Source organism: Cuculus canorus, chromosome 8, assembly GCF_017976375.1.
Source record: "Cuculus canorus isolate bCucCan1 chromosome 8, bCucCan1.pri, whole genome shotgun sequence".
Taxonomy (NCBI): domain Eukaryota; kingdom Metazoa; phylum Chordata; class Aves; order Cuculiformes; family Cuculidae; genus Cuculus; species Cuculus canorus.
The window spans coordinates 27,338,853-27,359,671 of NC_071408.1; the positions used below are offsets into that span (position 1 = coordinate 27,338,853).

The window sequence follows — 20,819 nt, forward strand, 5'->3', positions numbered from 1 at the left end:
CTAGTTCCTGTTATCTGGCTTAGTTAGATACAGTCACATTCTTTCTAAGAGCAACCTTGCTAGAAGTCCTCACTTAAGCAAAACTATCCAGTCACACGGTAGCTAGAAGTTACTATTCAAGCTAATCCTAAATTTTAGTTCTAAAATCACAAAATCTATACATAATATTCAAGTATATAATTGGTTAGCAACTTATAACGAATCATTTCTTCCTTCACTTCACAGGAGAGGTGTTCCAGGCCTCTGATCATTTTGTGGCCTCCTCTGGATCTGTTCCAACAGGTCCATGCCCTTCTTGTGCTGAGGACTCCAGAACTGGATGCTGGACTCCAGGCTGGGTCTCATGAGAGAGGAGCAGAGGGTAGAATCCCCTCCCTGCCCTGCTTTTGGTGCAGCCCAGGATACATTTGTTTTTCTGGGCTGTAAGCGCACATGTGGAGCTTCTCATTTACCTGACCCTCAGGTCCTTCTCCTCAGGGCTGCTCTCAATCTCCTCCCCCTCAACGTGAGTGGATTTTCTAGGAATTCTATGAATATTTATCTATCTGCTGTGCATAAACTGTGGGGTTTATATCGGGGGCTTCACACCCGAGTTCGGACGGCCTGTCCCTCCTTGAACGTCCAGAATTTGCGCAAACTTTAAATAAATAAACCCTCTCTCGCTGATGCGGAGATCGGCTCAGCGCACACCGGGCAACGGAGCCGCATTTCATCTACCACCATCAGCCCTGCTCTTCCCCACCGTCCCACAGCGGGGCTGCAGGGCGGAACTACAACACCCGGCATGCCCTCTGCGTTAAGGTTGTAGGCCGTCTCGCGCAGAGCATACTGGGAGTCGTAGTCCGCCCCGCCCGTCTCCGTTTCCCGGCAGACCTCGCGGCACGCCGGGTACGTCTGCGGCCACGCGCAGGGTGCGCTGGGAATCGTAGTCCACCCCGCGAAAGTCCCAATGGCTCCCGCGGCAAGCCGTGAACTGTTAGCGGCCGCGCGTAGGGCACGACGGGAGTTGTAGTCCACTCGCCTGTGCTTCCCGGTAACCCCCGCGGCAGGCGGCGCGCGGGGTTCAAATCGGAGGCGGTTGGCGCAGGCTGCGATCTGGTGTCAGCGGGGAGTCTCGGGCCCGCGCCATGGACTCGCGCGTCTACCGCCTCATCTGCCCTGGCCGTGTCATCAACATCCAGCGGAGCAACGGTGAGGGGGAGGAGGTGTCCCGGTGAGGTGGGGGGTGTGAATCCCGATGGGGGGATTACGGGGGTTGGAGGGGGTGTCCCGGTGAAGTGGGGCTCCCAGTGAGGTGAGGGGTGTAAATCCCGGTGAGGCGTGTGCGGGAGGTCCCGTTGAGGCGGGAGGTGTGAATTCCGGGGGGGGGAGTGAGGTGTAAGCCTCGGGGTGGGGAAGGTGTCTTGGTGAAGTGGGCTTCCCGGTGAGGCTTAGGGGGTGAATATCGGTGGCCCAGTGGGGAGCAGGGTCCGGTGAGGTGAGGGGGTGTGAATCCCGTTGTGGTGGGGGCTCTGGTCAGAGGAGAGAGGTGCCCTGGTGATGTGAATCGTGATGAGGTGTGTGTGTAGGGGGTCCTGGTGAAGGGTGTGTGTGTGTACCCCAGTGGGGTGGGGGTCGCGGTGAGGTGGAGGGTGTGAATCGCGATGAGAGGGGACGGCGTCCCAGTGAGGGGTGAGGAGGGTGTCCCAGCGAGGTTGAGGGGTCCCAGCCCTGCGGGAAGGGGGGGTCCTGGTGAGGTCGGATTCCCGGCCTCATGGGACAGCACCCAGCTGCGGGCTGAACACCAGACTCTTCCAGGTGTGGTCCACAAGGCGACGGTGAAGACGGTGAACGTGGAGCGGTCTATTGTGTCCGTGGAGTGGAACGAGGGTGGCACCATCAAGGGCAAGGAGGTGAGTGAGGGTCCTGCCCTGCTGTGCCCACTGGGCTCTCCTCTGCCCCTAGGAAGTGAATTTCAGTGCTGTGTTTGGGCATGCTGGGTGAGCGTACAGCGGGGCAGGACCCAGCGGGGATCAAACCTACAGAGCCAGCAAGGGCGGGGTGGGGGTCCTCGTTCCACCGGTGGCTACTGGCTCTGATCACCCCCAATCCCAGCGTCCCCAGCTCTGAGGACTTGCCTGTTGGTTTAGCAGTGGACAGGTACAGTTAGACTTGATGATCTCAGTGGTTGGTTCTAACCAAATGAGTCATAGCATCATAGAATGGCTCAGGTTAGAAGGGACCTTAAAACTCTTCCTGTTCCAACACACACACACCCTAGCCATGGGCAGGGACACCTCCCACTGGATCAGGTTTTTCAAAATGTCATCCAACCTGGCCTTGAACACCTCCAGGGATAGGGCAACCACAACTTCTCTGGGCAACCTGTGCCAGTGCCTCACCACCCTCATCGTGAAGAATTTCCTCCTAATGCCTACTCTAAATCTTCCCCCCATCCAATTTAAAGCCATGCATGCCCTCTCTGCATGCCCTCTAAAAAGTCCCTCTCCAGCTTTCCTGTAGCTTCTTCAGGTACTGGAAGGCTGCTCTAAGTTCTTGGATCCTTCTCCAGGCTGAACACCCCCAACTCTCTCAGCCTGTCCTCCTAGTAGAGTTGCTCCAGCTCTCTGATCATCTTTATAGCCTCTTCTGGACTCGTTCCATATCCTTCTTACATTGGGGATTCCAGAACTGGACACAGGACTCCAGGTGGGGTCTCACGAGAGTGGAACCTCTTTAACAATGGCTTTCAGCCTTTCCTTAAAGTTCCCTGTGCTACTGGTCAGGTGCCGTCTTCAGAAGACCTAGTTTGGCTTCCAGATCCTCTGCATTGTTGTAAAACAAACACTGTGTGAGTATGGGGTGTAGGGAGGAAAGGGAGCCTGGGGCACTTGGTGTTGATACAGCTGAAATCCTGCCACTGATCAAAATCTGTGGTACCTGAGCAAATGTGCTTGTCCTGTCTGTTTTTTCTGGAGATCAGTACTCTAGGATTCAGTTGAAATCTTAAAAAGTTGATTTGGGTGGGTTCTTCCAAATGGAGTTTTATGAGGTTTGTGTGCGTGCTGCATTCAAATATGCAGAATTTGCAGATTTGGGTTTAATTATTTGCTGAACTGTGTGTCTTATGATACTAAAACTCTATTAAGATAGTGAAAAAAACCACCAAATTGTCCTATATGCTTGTATACATACTTACGTATTATATTGTCCACACATACACGTTTCTGATTATTTAAATATACTTCTCGTGTTAGAATGTGGCATCTCAGTGTTTGACAGGGGCTCACTCACTTGTTTTTGCTCTTTTTATGGACTCTCATTTTATTTAAGCAACGTAAAAGTTGATTGAGAACTCAACAACTTCCTGAAGTGGCTCTTGTGTGACTTCAGTGAATTCCAGTGCAAGCCGCTGTGACACCAGAGTTTTTGTGTATGCGTGCTTTCAAACCCTTCTGCAGGAAAATGTGAACTGAGAGAGCTGCTGTCTTTTGCACTTGACCCTGCCCCTGGCTGCCTGCCCCCCATCGCTCCCCTGCCCTGTGCCAGGGTGCTGCTGAACCAGCTGAAGGCAGAATTGTGACTCCTCTGAAGGTTGGGCAGGAGGTGGTAGCTTGCCCTAGGTTGCTTGCAATAGGAAGTGAAAACGCAGGTGAATTGACTTGTGGATTAAATGCTGAATCCTTCATTTCCCAAAGTCTAAGTAGCTCTTCGAAATTTATTTCAGTAAGTGCAGTCACGCAGTAAATGCATAATGCTCTCCTAGCACTGAAGTCACAGAGCAGCTGAGATTTACTAAGATTAGCAGTCAGAGATTAAAGCAGCTGATGCCAAATGTGCTTTGCCTGTCTCTTCATAAGTGCTCTGTGGCACCTGCAGAGCTGTGTGATGTTCGGCAGATGAGGGTAAATGGCTTAACTAGCACATTTCTTCTAGCATACTTGGACATATGAGACTGCTCAAATGGAATACGAACTACTGTCTTGCGCTTCCAGGCAATTTTAACTCAATATTTGGCAGGCAGTGGGTCAGGTTTGTTTGCCTGTGCTGAAAGTCAAGGTTAGAAAAAGTCATTAAATGGTAGCAGCAACTTTCCACTCTGTATAATCCTACTTTTGCTCTCGTAGATTGAGATCGATGATTTGATAAAAATAAATCCCGAGTTATCAGACGAACCACCTGCTGCAGATGTGAAAGAGAACTGTCCTTTGCGAGAAAACATAACTGTACAGGTAAGTGTTTTAAAGTGATTTTGTCTCCCTTAAGGTACTACAATGTCAACAGGGTAGGTCTTGTTAAAAATGATATAGTTAGTCTTAACATTTGATATCTCTCTAACTTGTCTTTTCTGTGTTATAGTTAACTTTGGTCAAATTCTTGTGTTAATATTGTCTTGACGTTCTATGCTTGGTGTTTGCAGTTTACTCTGATTACTTAGAGCGTTCATTGTTTTGGTTTTTTTTTGAGCAGCAAAAGCGTAGAACAACTCTTTCAAAAATTCCTGCTCCACGAGAAGGTAAGAAAATGTTCTTTTCTCCGCTATATCCCTGTGAAATAGCATTGGGCCTTCATAATCTACTTTGTTGCATTATAAAGCTGCTTATTTAAGCAATGCTAGTAAAAATACTATTTCTTACCAACATTTTAGACTCCTGAGTGCAGGAACTTTGTGAACAGATTGCTGTCTTGTGCCTGTGAGCTGGGGTTTGTTGACATGTTGCCCTTTTCTGCAGCATTGCTGTAGTTGTTCCTTGACACTGCTTTAAATGTCACCAGGCAGTTACTGTTGCAGTGAGTTTTAAAGTTTCCTACAGAGTTTTGCAAATGCCACAAACAACAAAGGGTAAGTGGCAGTTACGGAGATTAAAAGTGTCAAAATGAGAGTGGAAAGGGCAAGAAAGAAGTAGCGGTGACAAATGGATGGCTCTTCTTCAAATAGTCTCCCTAGACAATAAGGAGAGCTTTATCCTCGGAGACATTTCAGACCAGGCAGCCGCAGTGCTGTAGCTCAGTGATTATGTGTCAGGATGGCGTTTTGAGCAAAGTTAGAAGAGAAGATGGAGATGTCAGTGTGGGATTGCTAAGGAATTGTTTTTCTTGAGATAGCAGGAGTTAGAAAACTCGTATTTTCAGTTTTAGTTGACTCAGCTTTTTGAAATGCAAGTGGCAGCATTACAGATCTATTTGTAATACACTTGCCTGATGCTGAAGTTGAATGGTTGCTAATTTAACGATTCCTTAAAGTGCTTAGTTAGTCAGAATTTGTGCTTTTCCAAGCAATTGGTCTGTAAACAGAACAGCTGAGCTTGTCTGGCTTCTTCTTTTGTATGTGATGAAAGACCAGGAAGCTGGTACCAGAAGATAACAGCACAAATCCCCTCGCATTGGAGAGGCAGGTGTAGACCAAAATGTTTAATGTGTCAACAATTGTTCCATACTCGAGTATCTTGATCATCTTCAAATCCAGAGAACTCTATAAGTTTTGTGAACTGACAACGAAATGATGTGGTAAAGTCGGAACTGTTATTACATAGGTCAGTTTATGGAGCTGGACAGCTAGCTGAAAAAATAAAGGGATTTAATTAATTTTCTATCATTCAGATTGATGGAATTAGGTCCTTATAGAAGGTACTTATAGAAGGTCCTTATAGAAGGTACAGTTTTCCTGAAGTACAGAATCTAGTTGCGAATCTGAAATATCTATTGCCTTTCCTACTGCTACTGAAGACCTGCTCAGAGTCAAGAGTGAAGCAGTGTTTTCAGTATTCATCAGATATGATAATTTTCTAGCTTGCTAGACCCCATGACTGATGCGAACTCAGCTCTTTAATTGGTGCAGTGCAAACATTGGCTTCAAGTTTTGGTTCTTAGACTAAACAAAAGATCAGGAGGTGTCTGTCTCCATCTCATTCAGGGAAGTGGGAGAAGCAGAAACAGTGCTTTCAGGATGAATCAAGAAACAGATGTTGCCTCAGTCCTCTGAATGAATAACAGTTTTGGAGGGGGGTAAATACCCTCATGTACAAGAATTGCTTGAATCAAACTCATTTAGATGCAGCAAATCCTCCAGCTGTTATGCCTGTCCACCTGAGCACTCAACCAAAAAGTGCTGCCAAGTTTTTGTGGCGAGATCAGGTCTGGGCATGTGACAAGAGCAAATGGAATAAAGTGCTATCTCTAAGTATAATGAAACTGCTTTTTGTTCCTAAAGCTGCAGCAGCAACGCCTAATGTCTCTGCACCTGGGCAGAAGACTCCAGGTAAAGAGTTAACAGATAGAAGCACTGAATTTCATGGGTATGGTTTAAAAGAATTTGATCTGGAATCGAAATTCATCTTTGGTCTGAAACTGATCCGGTGCCCTTAGCAAGCGGTGATTAATTCTGGATAAATTCTTGTGGTTGCTAGAGGTAAAAACAATTCTAGCTTTTGTATCACACTTCTATTTTTTTTTCATCTCAGACTTGCTTTCTTTACAAATCTTTTGAGTATATCTTGCAATCCCTTCCCTAGGAAGCTTTGCAATGGACTTGGTCTTAGTGGAACAAATACCTTGGCACATGACAATGGAGAGTGCCTACAAAATGACCCTTTCCAAAGATTTACAGTAGTGACTGGGTAGAGTCTTTTAGCCAAATTTAGTGCTATCGGGCTCCCACTCCACTGTGCACCATGCTCCTTCTTTGGTATTGAAGTTCTGAAACTGCCATATTGTTGCATCCTTAGAGATGTTTGAAAGGGATTCACTGGAACTGCACACCTAGAATGAACTGTTTGCTTTTCTGTAGTGGGATATTTCACAACTGCTTTTCACCCACCTCCATTGCCTTGTCCTGCACTTGGCTAATGGATCAGAGGTCTAGAAATAATCCTTGTAAACACATTTTTTTCCCCACTGTTTTGCACTTTGTGAGCACTTGAGTATTTGCAAATGTCTGAGTGTCCGAGGCATGATGCTGACCTTGAATTTGTTTCCAAAGCTGTCCGTAGCCGTTACCGATTGTCCGCTATCACAGAAACTCAGTGCAGCATCCAGCAAAATGAGATGATGGTAGACCCCTGTGCTTCTACACAAACCAAAACCAATTCATTGATTCCTGGTGAGTGGAGAAAGAACCTAGTGAATTATTACTATAAAGCAACATGCTTTGTATGCACTTAATTAGGTAAACTTCAAATCCCATGAGGAGGAGCAGCCTCTAACCCTCCCTATATAAAACAATGGGGACTTGGAGGTCTGCCACTACGTAAATACGCAGGGCTTCAACCTGAAGGGGTTTTCAACTGTCTTGGGAAGCAATGTTGTCTAATGATGTGCTCTATCAGCCAGAGAGCTACTGTTGTGCATGTGGGTGGATGTGGTATCTGTTTAATGGCACAGAAGTATTCACGGGACTGAAGTAGGAACAGAATTGACTTAATCCTGCTGACAACACTGTCTGTAACTGTCCTGGTGATAGTTTTAACGATAGTGATTGAGTAAAGCAAGAACTTGAGCCTACTTGTATTATGAAATGGTAGTCATTTATCTTTGCCAGGCCTGCCCTACAAATAGTTGAGGGCATGCCCTGTGTATTAAGTTCTGAAATAAGAAGCTGGTTACTAAATTATTGTCTTGTTGGTATGGCCTTGATTGGTAGCTTTGAGTAAAGGTTGGTCATCATCAAAGGATTTAAAAACTTATTTGCACACTTCCCACAACTTTTAGCAGTTTTCTCTCCTGATCCCAAATCAGAGTTGAGGAATGCTTGTCGTCTGAGAGGCTTTACAAGTTACAATATTATTCTTGATTTTGGGGATCTAATTATTTGGTTTGATCTGGCTTCTTTCTGCAGCACGCCGAACCAGGGCTAGCAGGCTGAGCTATGCTCCAGAACCCTCGCTGCCAAATGTAAACGGAGATACAGAGGATCATCTGCTGGCTGCTGCAATGAGCTCTTCAGTGAGCCCAGGTACTGGGAAGCAGTGGGTAAGAACTGACTCGCCAGTCAGCGGTGTCACTATGTGACTGCTGCTCTGTATCCTCAGAGATGAAAGCTTTGAAAAGGTAATTTTGGCAATAAGACTGAATATCTTGAGTATTTGTTATTGCAAACGTGTAATTCTGTTCTAGCAGTATCACTTCAGAATTGCTGCCTTTACTTTAGAGTGGTAGTGTGGCTTGCTAGGCAGTTTCTGTAGCAGATACACCTGGTTTGGGAAGGAACTGCTGCAAAAAATCAATGACCGTTCTTCTGAAATGGTTACTTCCTATACAAATTATTATTATTATTATATCTGTATTGTGCTCAAAACTCAGTATAAAAATCTAAGGAAATGTTTGTATTTTATCTAGTTCGGAGAAAAAGTAACATTGTGAAAGAGATGGAGAAAATGAAAAACAAGAGAGAAGAAAAGAAGGCTCAAAATAGTGAAATCAGGACAAAACGTGCACAGGTGGAGTACTCTATTATACATCATTGTGGGGGGAAAGCCACAAAAGTAGTGTCACAAGTTCTAACAAACATTTTGGACAGGTTTTGTCCTTACAAATCTGTACATAAGGATGGATTGATTCTTGTTTCAAGAAGTTCTGAATGTGGCCTTTAAGTGAAATATTTTAATTGTATACAGTTGATTTTTTTTTTTTTTTTTTTTTTTACTATGCTCTGAGGCTCTCTTGCTCTTGCAGATTAATTACCCTTGCATCCATGTATTTTCCATGCAGGAAATTGACAGCAGCTGCCCAAACTGGGAGTTTGCACGCATGATCAAGGAATTCAGAGCAAATTTAGACTGTCATCCAATATCTATAACTGACCCTGTAAGTAAATATTGAGGCTCCTGACTGCAACCTGCCCACAGGCTTCTTTATTTTGTACTGAAGATCTTAGCATGTGAGCAATTTAGCGCATCGCTGCACTTTGGAAATGACCTGAGCATGCTGTGGTCTTGAGGGACCTGGTGGTGTATGGAAGGGCACTTACCTACCCTGTTTAGGACAAAGCTGCCTCGATTTACTCTGCATAAATCACTAGTGAAGAGCTTACAATTTGACAATTGTCATGCAATGAGTTGTGTGGTAACATCAGCTTTTTTTCAGAGCTTGTAAATGGCCTGTTACACAGTAACTTAGCATGATGTAAGTGTAAGTTAAAATAGACTCTTGCCCTTTAACAGAAAATATATGTAAGTGATATAAAGTAATTTTAAACAAAATGTGGAAGAGAAGTAGAGGTCAAACAAGAAAAAACGGGCTTAGTTGACATCTCCAGTAATTATGGACAAAGCATTGTTTAATATCTGAGAACAAGTGGCCCTTGTCTAGCAAAAGCCTTGTTATAGTCAATGAAAAATGCGACAGCATTTAAGTTCAAACTAGGAACTAGGTTAGAACACAATGTGGTTTATCTGCCTGCATCCTATGGTGGTAAGAACCAGCTGTTTGTTTACATACCACTGTATGACGGAAGAGCTTGTCATCTTTCTGCCTTACCAAAGGGAATCTGCACTTTCCCAAACTCAACAGACGCATAGCTGTGCTGCACAAATAGCTAAATTTGCTGCAGCAGTAAAGATGGCTAGGTTAAAAAATACCCCTGGGGTAAATCAAAATAATAATCTGCCTGAAATTGGCCATAGTTGCAGCATTGATATCACAGATTTTGCTGGAAAGTGGTCAAGGACGGAACTTCCTACTAATTTTGATACAGAAGCTTTGGGGCATTTTCTATAGCATGGCAGCGTTTCCACCTGGTGTGCAAAACCATGCCATGTAAAGGTCAATTATTTGTAGTGTTTCTTTTGCACTGAATGGACTTTAGGACTTTCATCCTTCTGTGAGTGGGTCTGGTCAGCAGCAGAGGCAACTCTGATCATCATATAGCAAAGCAGATGAGAAGGAGCATCGGATCTTTCTCTCTAATGCTAAGTAGGTGTGGATGCAATTGGGAAATAATTGCTTTCTTATTCCTCTTTTAGATAGAAGAACATAGGATTTGTGTCTGTGTGCGGAAGCGCCCTCTTAACAAACAAGGTGAGTGTACTGACAAAGCAGCTGTAGCTTAGAGCGGTTTCATTGCTTATTCTCGTTAAACTCAGGGTCTTTTTTTGTTAACAGAACTTCTCAGAAAGGAGTGTGATGTGATTACTGTTCCGAGCAAGTGTGTCTTGCTAGTGCACGAGCCAAAGCAAAAAGTGGACCTAACAAAGTACCTTGACACCCAAGCATTTAGATTTGACTTTTCATTTGATGAATTCTCTTCTAATGAAATGGTATACAGGTAATGCTTTCTTCTCACTGGGAATGACTTTCAAGGTAAAAGCATGGACCTATGGCTAGATGGCATCCTGGCTTAAAGAAACTGCTACCTGAAATAAATGTTAAAATCCTTTCTAAATGAAACCAAAGGACTGAAGTAAAAAGCTTATTTTTGGCATGGCCTTGCTGATTTCCTATGGATTAGCTTTTATTTGCTGCTTTAAGGAAAACTGGTGAAGCAAGGTGTGAAATCATTGCCTTGACTGTCTTTTGCCTTCTGAATGTCTAGGTTCACTGCTAGACCTCTTGTAGAGACCATCTTTGAGGGTGGGAAAGCGACATGTTTTGCATATGGCCAGACAGGCAGTGGCAAGACACATGTAAGTTATTCTCCAAGGTCTCAAATTTTCTAGCTTTATCTAAAGTATTTTAAAGCTCATTGATGTTGACTGTGAGTAGGATTGTATAAGAAATTTGGATGTTGGCTTTATTGTCTTAAAGTGCGTATTTTGTCAGTTGTTAATCCTCTTTTTCTGTAGCTTTGTTTACTTGTTTCCTTTGAGACTGAGGAAAATGGTACTAAAATAACCGCATGGCTTTTTTTTTTGTAAGACTTAAGATGTCCTAGTGTTAGTCATGGCTGTTCCTTGCCTCAAACAGCTGTTGCTGTGGGGCTATTAGCCTATATCTGAGACAAAGGCTGTTGTCTGTATTGTGTTTTGAGCTTGGAGGCATTCCAAAGACTTTAGCAATTATATGAGAATAAGACTCTTGTTGCACAAACATTTAAGTGATCTGGTATTGTCTGTGAAGTGGGCAAACTTGTGTATTTGCTTTCTAACCACTCCTCCAAGTCAAGCTGCAGATTCAAAAGATGCCAAGATTGTGTGTTCTGCCTCAAAGATGATCTGATCTAGATTTTCAACAGCTGTGTTCTCCCTTCTTGAAACTATAGGGAAGGAAAGTGGGAAATAACTTTCCTCACAGCATGATAGTGGAGTCAAATCTGCTGTCTTTGGTATGAGGCCTTTACCTCAAACCACAGTGATCTGAACTGGACAAGGCTAGCCTGCTACTCTGAGTAATCGGACAGCTGCTGTCATTCCAGTGTTTTAGCCTGTTTCAGAGGCAAGTTTTGGGCTAGAATCTCCTATCATTAGTGCTACATAGTGAGCTGTAGATCTCTTGCAAATTTCCTTCTGGATTACTGAAAGCTTACAGAAGTTTGGACATCGGATGTCTCCATTGCACTGGAATGGCCAGAAAATTGAGTTGTGTTTTAAATAATTGACTCGGTTGCATGTAAAAGCAGTAGAGAAGTAATCAGGATAGAGCAAACTTTGTTGTGATTAAAGGTATTTTGGTCAAAAGTGTTAAAGGTATTGTCCACTATGGAAGTCTGATGCAATTTAATATCACGCGTGAGCTTTTGCAAGCAGCAGTGGAAGTGTTATTTGACTGACCTATCTCCTAAAAAATGAACCTTTGTCTCCTCTGACCAGAGGTGTTTTGTCGCCCTGTCAAGGCCATGCATTTCCCCTTGGAGGCACAACTGCTTTGACTCTGTGCTGCAGAACCTTACAGGCATTCAGCTGCTGGTTTGCATGGCCCAGATCTTCTTTCTGAACTGATAGGGAATCAGCAAACTAAATATTATCCTGAATTGTAGTGTTCTAATCATCTCACTGGCATCAGAGCATGCATATGCGGTAACTTCTTGCTGTGTTCTCAGAGCTAAAATGGGGGAGCCTGACTTGTTTGTACCACAACCTTACCTCTGGCCTTTTCTCTTTAGACTATGGGCGGAGACTTCTCTGGGAGAGCACAGAATGCCTCAAAGGGCATATACGCTTTTGCATGTAAGTTGGTTTTTAGATACAAAAATCAAAGGAGTGCTTGTTTTTTCTTAAATAGATAAGATCTGGGGTTGTGTGGCTATGTATCTTTTACTGGAAGTATTTTAAAGTGTTTGTGTTTTACGTAAGAAGTAGTGGTGTTTTGTTGCAGGAGGTATGATTTATTTTTAGTTTCCATCCATCCTGTAAGTTTCTAGACCCACACTTCACCAGAAGTAGGTTTTGAGGCAAAGAGATGACTTTTTCTAGTTGGGCATTTGTTAAGCTGAACTCTTTAATTCTGATTCTTCTATTTTTGCTTTTATCTTACACTAAGGACTGTTTGGAAATGTCCAGTTTGAATGCAACACAACCCCACCTATTCCTGATACAAAGCTTGTTATACAGAAAGCACATGGACATGTGTTATGTTTCTTCTTGTGAGCATTAGATGCAAAAAAAAAATGCCATGTACAAAATTATTTCAGCAAACATGCTTAGAAACACCTCCTTGATCTAATGCCTAGAAAACACCATGAACTGACTTCCTCTACCTTCCCTTTAGAAGGGCATATTGCAAAACTGGCCCGTGTAGCAGGGTGACTGTTAGCCAGTCTCTGAAAATAAGTTATGACTGGTCCTAAAGCAAAGCTTTTGCTTTTCACCTCAGTTTCAGGGTCTGAAGCTTAATTGTGAGAAGCTGCACTGAATACAGACAAAAGTCTGCTAATTTGGTGCGTTGCCTCCAAACAGCAGCAACACAGGGACTCAGAGATGCATGCCTTCTAGGCTGTTCAGGCCTGTCCAAAACAATACCAGATCCCATTGTTCCCCCAGATCAGTAAGAACTACTGTCTGCAGGTGACATTAGCAGTAGAAACTGCTGTATCCCCCTGTTTTCAGTCCCTGGATGCTAACGCTGCTGAAACTGTTCTCCAGATGGTGGCACAGCACTAATTGTTCCCCTAGCATTTGGTTAGGATGATCGTCATTCAGCTGTTAGACCCTGCCTTATGGCTGTGCAACATTTGGAAGTCAATCAAGTGGAACTAGAATGTGTTTTAAAGTAGTTAACTAAGCTCCTGTCTTTCCTCACCAGCACAAGATGTCTTCCTCCTTCTAAACCAGCCCAGGTACAAGAATCGGGACCTGGAAGTTTATGTGACTTTCTTTGAAATATACAATGGAAAGGTAAGATTTAAATCTTGATCTGACTTCTTTGGTTGAATGTTTCATAAGTAGCTGTGTGAGGCTTACTAGTTTCTATAGTTCTATATAGTCTGTTCTTGATGTATTTGAAATTGAATTGGAAGGCTATGTTAAATGAGCTGTTTCTATATAGCTTTCTATAAAGCAAGAGCAAAATACTTACAAGGAGGCCTTGTTCAGATTTGCCTTAATCTTCTTGCCTAAATATAGGTGTTTGACCTCTTGAATAAGAAGGCAAAGCTTCGAGTGCTGGAGGATGGCAAGCAGCAGGTCCAGGTTGTTGGTCTCCAAGAAAGACAAGTCAGTTGTGCTGAGGATGTCATCAGAATGATTGAGATGGGCAGTGCCTGCAGGTTTGATGCCTTAAAACCAATAAGACTTGTGTCCTGTTTTACCTCCATGTCTACAAAATATATATAATGTTCGTAGCTTGTGCTTTGAGACTTAAACATGAGCTTGTTATTCCAAGTAGTAGGCAGGCACTGAGCAGCGCCTCTGCCTGAAAACCAGCAGGTGGCTATAAATAAAGGGCTAGCAGGGATAGGTTTAGCCTGTCTTCCACAGGAAAGGTCAGCGGTCGTGGTTCAAGTGACCTTGTGTAACTCAAGAAGAGAGAAACTATTCACATGAGGAGATGGCTGCCCTGGTACTACAGCTGAACTGAGCAGTCTAACTCCCATCTATGAGTGTCAGCTAGTTTACAGGAGTGCAAGTAGCTCCCTGTGGGCTTGTAAGATGAAGGAAGAGCAGCTGGCATCAACCTACAGTTGCAAAAATGCTTTGGCTTAACTGCAGGCCAGATGAGCTGTTCCAATCGCAACAAAAAAGCTGTGTGTCATTCAGGGATCTTGTCTAAAGACTTCTTGAGAGCACGTGCCAAGGCACAGCTGTAGGCTTGGCTCATCATCCTGGCAGAAACCCTGTGGTTGGGGCAACTCTACCATTGTACTGGCATCCTTAATCAGGAGCTAAAATCTGTATTACTAAGTCTTATCTGTCTCAGTTAAGCTGCAGCTGCTGTGGAAACATTACTAGGCAAAGGGGATCTCCTTGGCTTCTTTGTTACACTGCATGTGTAGATATGCATATCCAGCACTCTGCTGTGCATGCTTTTTTGGCTGACAATTCAGCCAGGAATTGTTGAACACTTGAGACTCCTGCCTTGCTTGGACAGCCTCCCTCCCTTTCCCTCAGCCGCAGGGATGCAGGTGGGAAGTGAACCTGCTGGTCTTCTCAGAGAATGATAATGAAAGTCACAGGGACGCTTATGATAACACCAAATACTCCAGTCTGCCTTGTAGCAATGGGGCAGGTGCAGTTGCACAGCAGAGATACAGTGCCAAGACAGCTTGGCTGGAGAAGGGGATTTACTATGATTGTAATGCGTTAGCACAGCTAATGCTCTTTAGTGGAAGCTTGGCTGAGCTTACTGTGTAATGGCAGATGCATTGGGAAAATGACACGCGACCTGCTCTGAGGCAGGGATGCAGTGCTGTAGGTCTATCTGCCAGCTCCAAAAGCATACAAGGCCTCAGCAGCCAGAGAGTCATTCCAGTGTAGGCTGGCTGAGTTGAGCCAGGCAGACTAAATAGCCTTAAATCTAAAAAAACTGGCATCCAAGTTTGTGTATCTCAGAGCAGTCCTGTGCTCTTATCAGAGATAATTCCATAATTCATGCAAACATGAGGTATTAGTGTGTAGGATAAAATGAGAGGTCAAATAACTAAATTGAATGGTTGCAGGTCTTGCCTTATGCTGTCAGCATCTGTTGCATCTTCTGTGACACGGTTCTAATGCTTGTTTGCATCTTTGCTGCAGGACATCTGGGCAGACTTTTGCAAATGCTAGCTCTTCCCGATCACATGCCTGCTTCCAAATCATACTGCGCCAAAGACAGAAACTGCTTGGCAAATTTTCTTTGGTGGATCTGGCAGGAAATGAGAGGGGTGTAGACACATGTACTGCTGATCGGCAGACACGAATGGAAGGTGCAGAAATCAATAAGAGCTTGCTGGCTTTGAAGGTGAGATGTAGCACTGGGAACTAATAGTGCTAATCAACACATCAATTCTGTTCAACTCTGAGGTTATTTGTTCTGGTTTTCTCCAGTGCGAGGGAACAAAACGGCCCAAAAGGTCCTAGTTTAGTATATGAATAACCTGAAAATGGTGTACAACTTCCCTTTAGAATGATTCCAGGAAAGCAGTTCAGTCTTGTCAGATCAGATACTGATGTGCAGCCATTTCAAACATCGTTAAAGGTGTCTTTTTTTCCATATGATGGATATACCAGCTGTCCTGTGACAGTCAAATACCTGGAGTATATTTAAAAGGCTGTGAAGTAATTAGGGAGCAATAGAGGTGACTGTTCTCCAGCCTGTTGGGTTTACAGCAATTGGTGGTTGACAGCTTGCAGAACTGTTTGAGAAGAGGTGCAGATATTGCATTCACAAGACTTTTTCTTCTTAGGAATGTATCAGAGCTTTAGGGCAGAACAAATCTCATACCCCTTTCCGGGAGAGCAAGCTGACCCAAGTCCTGAGAGACTCTTTCATAGGAGCGAACTCGAGGACCTGTATGGTGAGTATGCACTTGGCAGAAACATATGCACTGCTTAGGGATTCTGCCTGCTTTTCTAGACTGAGGGGATTTGGAAGTCCAAAGGCTTTGGTTCTCTGCAAAAATATCACACAGTTTTCCTCCTCAACTCACCTGTGGATACTGAGATCAAGAACTGAGTTTTGTCCAGCCCCAGTAGCAGCAGGACTGCAGAAGTCGCTTTCATATGGTGAATTTACACTATAGCCTCATGTGCTCTCAAAGGGTTTTGCTTTCCATTGAGGGTGAGGACAGTGGAGGCACATGAAGCCAGTGGAAAGCTGGATACAGGGTCACCAGCAAGTCTCAGAAGTTAAAGAAAGATGGACTTGACAGAATGTCTCAACTCTGACACTTTGCCCTAATATGTCCTAGCTGTCTGTTGAGATCTGTTAACAATCAAAAGTCAGATGAGGGAGTCGCTGAGGTCTTCTGTTCTGTTTGCAGATAGCAATGATTTCTCCGGGCATGAGTTCCTGCGAGTACACCTTAAACACCCTGAGATACGCTGACAGGTAATGACCTCTCTGACCTGAGCATTCTACTCTTGTTGCATAAGCTGTTTTGGCTGCTTCTATTCTGACCAAAAGTTCTCCTGTTGTCACTGCCTGTAAGGGGCAATTTGGAGGTTGGTTTTCAGGAACAAATTGTGTTAGAGCTTTGTTTTATGAAACTAACCTGAGTGTTCTGTGACACGTAATTGAAACTGTATTAAACTAATGATCTGCTTTCCTCAAAGGAGTTTTCTCATGCTAGACTTCAGACTGACCTGCTTTTTTGTAGGGAACTTACCCTGTCCTGAGTGGTTACCTCCATGCCCTTTACTTGTAGTGCTTTGAATCCCATCTGTAAGTGGTGCGCTATGGATGTGCCCCTGACAGTGTTGTGTGTTCTCGATGGCCTTTGGTATTAACTAACAGGGTATGGCACCTTGGAGGCAAAATCTGAAGCACCTGGAGATCTCAAATGCCTTGAAGCAGATGGTGGGAGTGTTTAGAGTGCCCCATGGTTGCCCTTAGGTACCTGCAGGGCAAGGTAGATTGATAGGGACTAAGCACCAGGTTTCCCTGGAGGCCTTGCTGATACCTGGAGCCCCTTGATCCTTTTCTTTCAATACAAAGTTCTTGGTTGGTCACGACAGACCAAGCTAACAAGTGGAAGACAGCTTCTGTGAAAGATGTTGCTGGCTTTGTGTACTTGGACATCTCCCTCCAGGAGAGGTCCTAGATTGGACATGAAGGCTAACATCTCTCAGCTTTCCTTCCTGCAACCATCCAGGGTTTCTGCCCTTGTGAGCTTGGCGGTGGTGTGCAACTTAAGTGCAGCTGAATGTTTCTTGCTGAGCATCAAATTGATTGCAGTGGCAGTTTAGTGATGCTGTACCTCAAAAACTGCTGGAAAAACTGTTTGAGTGACAAATCTTCTTGTTGCAGGGTGAAAGAGCTCAGCCCTCATAATGGAAACGGTGAAACACAGAATCAGATGGAGACTGACAATGAGGATGCGGAGACCTGTGGGGAAGGCTCAGATCACGATGTATGTGCGTGCAGCGAGCTGAACAGATCTCAAAACTGGGACCAACTTGCTGTTCTTACTTGGGTTGTTTCTTGCAGCTCTCCAAGGATGAGGACGATGATATCTCTCCGGATGTGTTAGACTTTGAGGCTGTGACTCAAATTACTGAACAGGAAGAGAAGGTTGTAGAACAGCTTAGAGAACTGAGACAGGTATGTGGAAGAGGCAAGCCCAGGCTGCGTTCTACATGTTGGTAACACCTTGCCTTCTCTGAGCCAAGTGCTGCCAGGTAGGCTGTGGGCTGTAATGCAAGATGCTGGAAAGTGGTGTTACTTTTTCCTCAGTGCAAACTTTTTCCAATGGTTTCCTACTCAACTGGTTAAATTGGGGCATTTCAGTGCTTGTGGCCAGCTGGTTTCCCTTCCCCTCAAATGAGCAACCTCTGCTTGTTGCTAATGAGCACTGATGGGTACTAATTTGCAGAAACTCAGCTCTGATTGGTATGCCAGATTTAAAGAAACTAATTGAATTTTTGGAAATCAATTTCTCATCACTGTTATCCTTGTAAATATAGAGAATGACAGCTGAACTTGACTACCTCTTGGGAATCGCAGAGCAACCAGACTATAATCTCGAGGCCTTTGTGAGCAGAGCTAAGCACTTCATAGAGGCAAGCTCAAGAAACTTCCTTAGTGTCGGAGGTACGTTAATGCCTGTCTCTGACTAGCACTATCACTAATCTTTTTTCGAAGACCTGAGAGTAATGCCAGTATAATGGTGGGGGTTTGAGCAACCAGTCCTTCTGTGTAATATATAGTTTGGATCACTTTCCTAGGTGATGAGAGACGGATCTAAAATGTCTTGTTGTCTGCACTTCTCAAAATTTTTGGCTCCTAAATTCCATTTGCTTTGCACTGCCGTACAAAACTGCCTTCCCTTAAGCAGAATGCAGTCACCCAGAGCAGGTCACCTGAAGTCTTACTAGTTGGTTATATAGTTTACCTTCTGCCTTGGCCAAAAACCAGACATTGAGTGGTCCCAGTGCTATGCGCTAAGGGATTCATGGGGTATGCTCACAGTTCTCACTCCTGTTTTCATGGATATTGGGCCTTATACCCATCTACTACATGCATCTGCCAGGCACATATTGAGATGCCCGGTCTGCCAGCACCTGCCTTTGTCGTGCTTTTACATAAGGCATTATTTATTGTGCAACATAATCCCTCCAACCGCTTAGTTCTGGCCTAATTTGGTGACTTCCCAGCTCGGTGCAGGAGGATGTCAGCTGCCTGTTTGTTGAGCACTGCCTTTGCTTGGGCTGAAGCAGTGGTAGAGGCAGCAAGGCAGATCTGTGAGCTTGGCTGGCATGTCATAACAGTGCCAGGTACACAGGCAGCCCAAGTGTGGGAAGTTACACTGGGAACTGTTACTTTTCTGCCACCTCTGCAGTAACTTGGGCTTTGATTTATCACTCCACCCATTACAGCTAGTGTAGTCTTTGCCTCAAAAGCAGGGCTATGGGGTTTTTGGTTTTTAAATGAGGTTGAAAATCGTGGTGTCAAAGTGAGCTGTTAGCCTAAAGTAGTAATGACTTATTTTTCTAAACAACCTCAACTGTCCTCTCATTCCCAAATGCAGCCTGAGAGCTATACCCCTCCATTCACCACGGAGGGATGGTGACAAGAATAAATGCCCTGCCACCCTCTCTGCCTTAGAACAGGGAAATCCATCCTTCTGGGATGGCTAGATTTGTGGCTTCTAGTTTGAACTGCAAACTGCAGGCTTGAAACTGTTAACAAGTAAAAATGAACAAGTACAGCTGAAGAGCTTTGTGGGACCAGGCAGGATTTGATATTGTCTGAGCAGTTCTTGCAGAGTTCACCTCACTCTGTGGCTCTTGAAGAGACCTCCTGAGGGGGTCAGCTGCCAGGTCAGCTTCTGTCACTCCTGTCTTCCTTTACAGAAACCTTGGACGCCCTGGGGGTTGCCATACAGCTGGAAGAGCAAGCCAGCAAGCAGATAAGCCAGAGGAGGCCTTAGTAAATACAGCAAAACCTGGTGCACAAGCAGTCTTCTTTATGTCTTGCATGTTTGTCAATTGTTTGTGTTATTTCTGTTTTAAATGTGGCAGTGTCTGTGGGTCTCGTGTGCCCGAGGGCAGTGAATGCAACAGCCTCTGTTTTCACTGCCTGGTATCGGGTACTCAGTGCTAGAAACACCTGGTGAAAAGCTTGGAGGGGAGGCTGAGTCTGCCAGGTGTGTGTAGCATCTGGCCCTTGGCTGCTGGTAATGGTGGTCTCAAATAGAACCAGGTGTGTGTGTATAGTTTTCTAGTGTACATATCACTTTTCCTGATGTGCTTGAAGCATTGAAAAACTGCTGCAAGTCTGGCTTTTCTAGAAAGAAAACGGACTATATAGAATTGTAAAAATGAGTATTTTAAGAAGTTTGATAAATAAATGTTCCTGAATTTAATAATCTTTTATGTTATAAAATATATTTTTTGCTGATTTTTTTTTTTTTTTGGTAAAGGCTAACAGCCCCTAATGACTGGCAGGACTTGTAGAGAGAGGCTGACGTCTTGGATGAGGTTTCTTTTTGAGGTCTTTACACTTGTAATTTTTACATAAAAATTTCTAAAAATAAATTCTCAATTTTGAGCTCTTGCTGGGTGGAACTAGCATGGGGGAAGCTGGTTTAGAGGGCAGCCATCCTGCACCTGAGCAAAGCTGAGCACGTAGTGAGTGGCTCAGCTCTTATGACATCAGGTAAGTAGGAAGGGCCCTGGGTGACTCCCTTGTGCCATTAGTTTGCTTAGGCTTTGATGGCCCTAGGCTGTTACTTCACTATTTTCATGTCTTCCCCATGGCTTATGTGCCAGGTAAAATACATGCTCTGTAGCCCACCCAAATCTGTATTTGAGGGGAGAAGCACAAAGCCGGCCTTTGGCTCAGTTGCACCAAGGTGCTACCACGGCCCTTGGGTGCAACCAGGGTGCAGATGGCCTCCCACAACCTGTGTGCTGGGAAAGAAGCAGGCAGAGGGGGCAGCGTGGGGAGGACAGGTGGGAGGCATGTGCTGCTGTGCTGTTTCCTGTTTGTTCAGCTCCAGGGTTTTTCTCTGACAGGACAAACCAGCCCTGTGGGCTCTGGGTCCAGCAGAACAAGATACAGCTATATAAACATTGCATTACAAAGGGATCCTTCTACCATTGCTCCCTCTTCCCTTCCACCCCAATCCTGCTTTCCTGCTTCCTGAGCTGCCTTCTCCCCTTGAAAGTAAAGGATGCACTTCAAGTGTCTGTGCCCCTCCACCCACCTCTTTTGCAGACTGCATCCTTGCAGGGGCTCTGGCGATGTCTACTATATTGCAAGCAAGTTCTTTGTCTTGGACTGGATCCATTTCTGTGTATCAGGTCTTGGGACTGCCCTGGAAAAAGCAGCAA

At 44.6% G+C, this 20,819-nt stretch overlaps 1 protein-coding gene across 4 annotated transcripts; it reads left to right on the forward strand.

Moving 5' to 3' along the window:
- Positions 1-1,040: 1,040 nt before the first annotated feature.
- Positions 1,041-19,850, forward strand: KIF2C (kinesin family member 2C). 4 transcript variants are annotated; one of them, XM_054073576.1, is made up of 22 exons: positions 1,041-1,191; positions 1,798-1,892; positions 4,107-4,211; positions 4,450-4,495; positions 6,191-6,238; positions 6,959-7,078; positions 7,814-7,930; positions 8,314-8,414; positions 8,686-8,781; positions 9,939-9,993; positions 10,078-10,240; positions 10,508-10,598; positions 12,014-12,077; positions 13,153-13,244; positions 13,473-13,615; positions 15,081-15,285; positions 15,731-15,841; positions 16,307-16,374; positions 17,293-17,395; positions 17,473-17,586; positions 17,949-18,075; positions 19,338-19,850. In XM_054073576.1, exons 1-22 carry the CDS (start codon positions 1,128-1,130, stop codon positions 19,412-19,414), a joined length of 2,205 nt encoding a protein of 734 aa, XP_053929551.1. In that variant the 5' UTR covers positions 1,041-1,127; the 3' UTR covers positions 19,415-19,850. The 4 variants fall into 4 exon arrangements, with proteins under 4 accessions (XP_053929551.1, XP_053929554.1, XP_053929555.1 ...); XM_054073579.1 differs by lacking the exon at positions 6,191-6,238 and having other exon boundaries at positions 19,338-19,849; XM_054073580.1 differs by lacking the exons at positions 1,041-1,191; positions 1,798-1,892 and adding an exon at positions 3,755-3,884.
- The last annotated feature ends 969 nt before the right edge of the window (positions 19,851-20,819 follow it).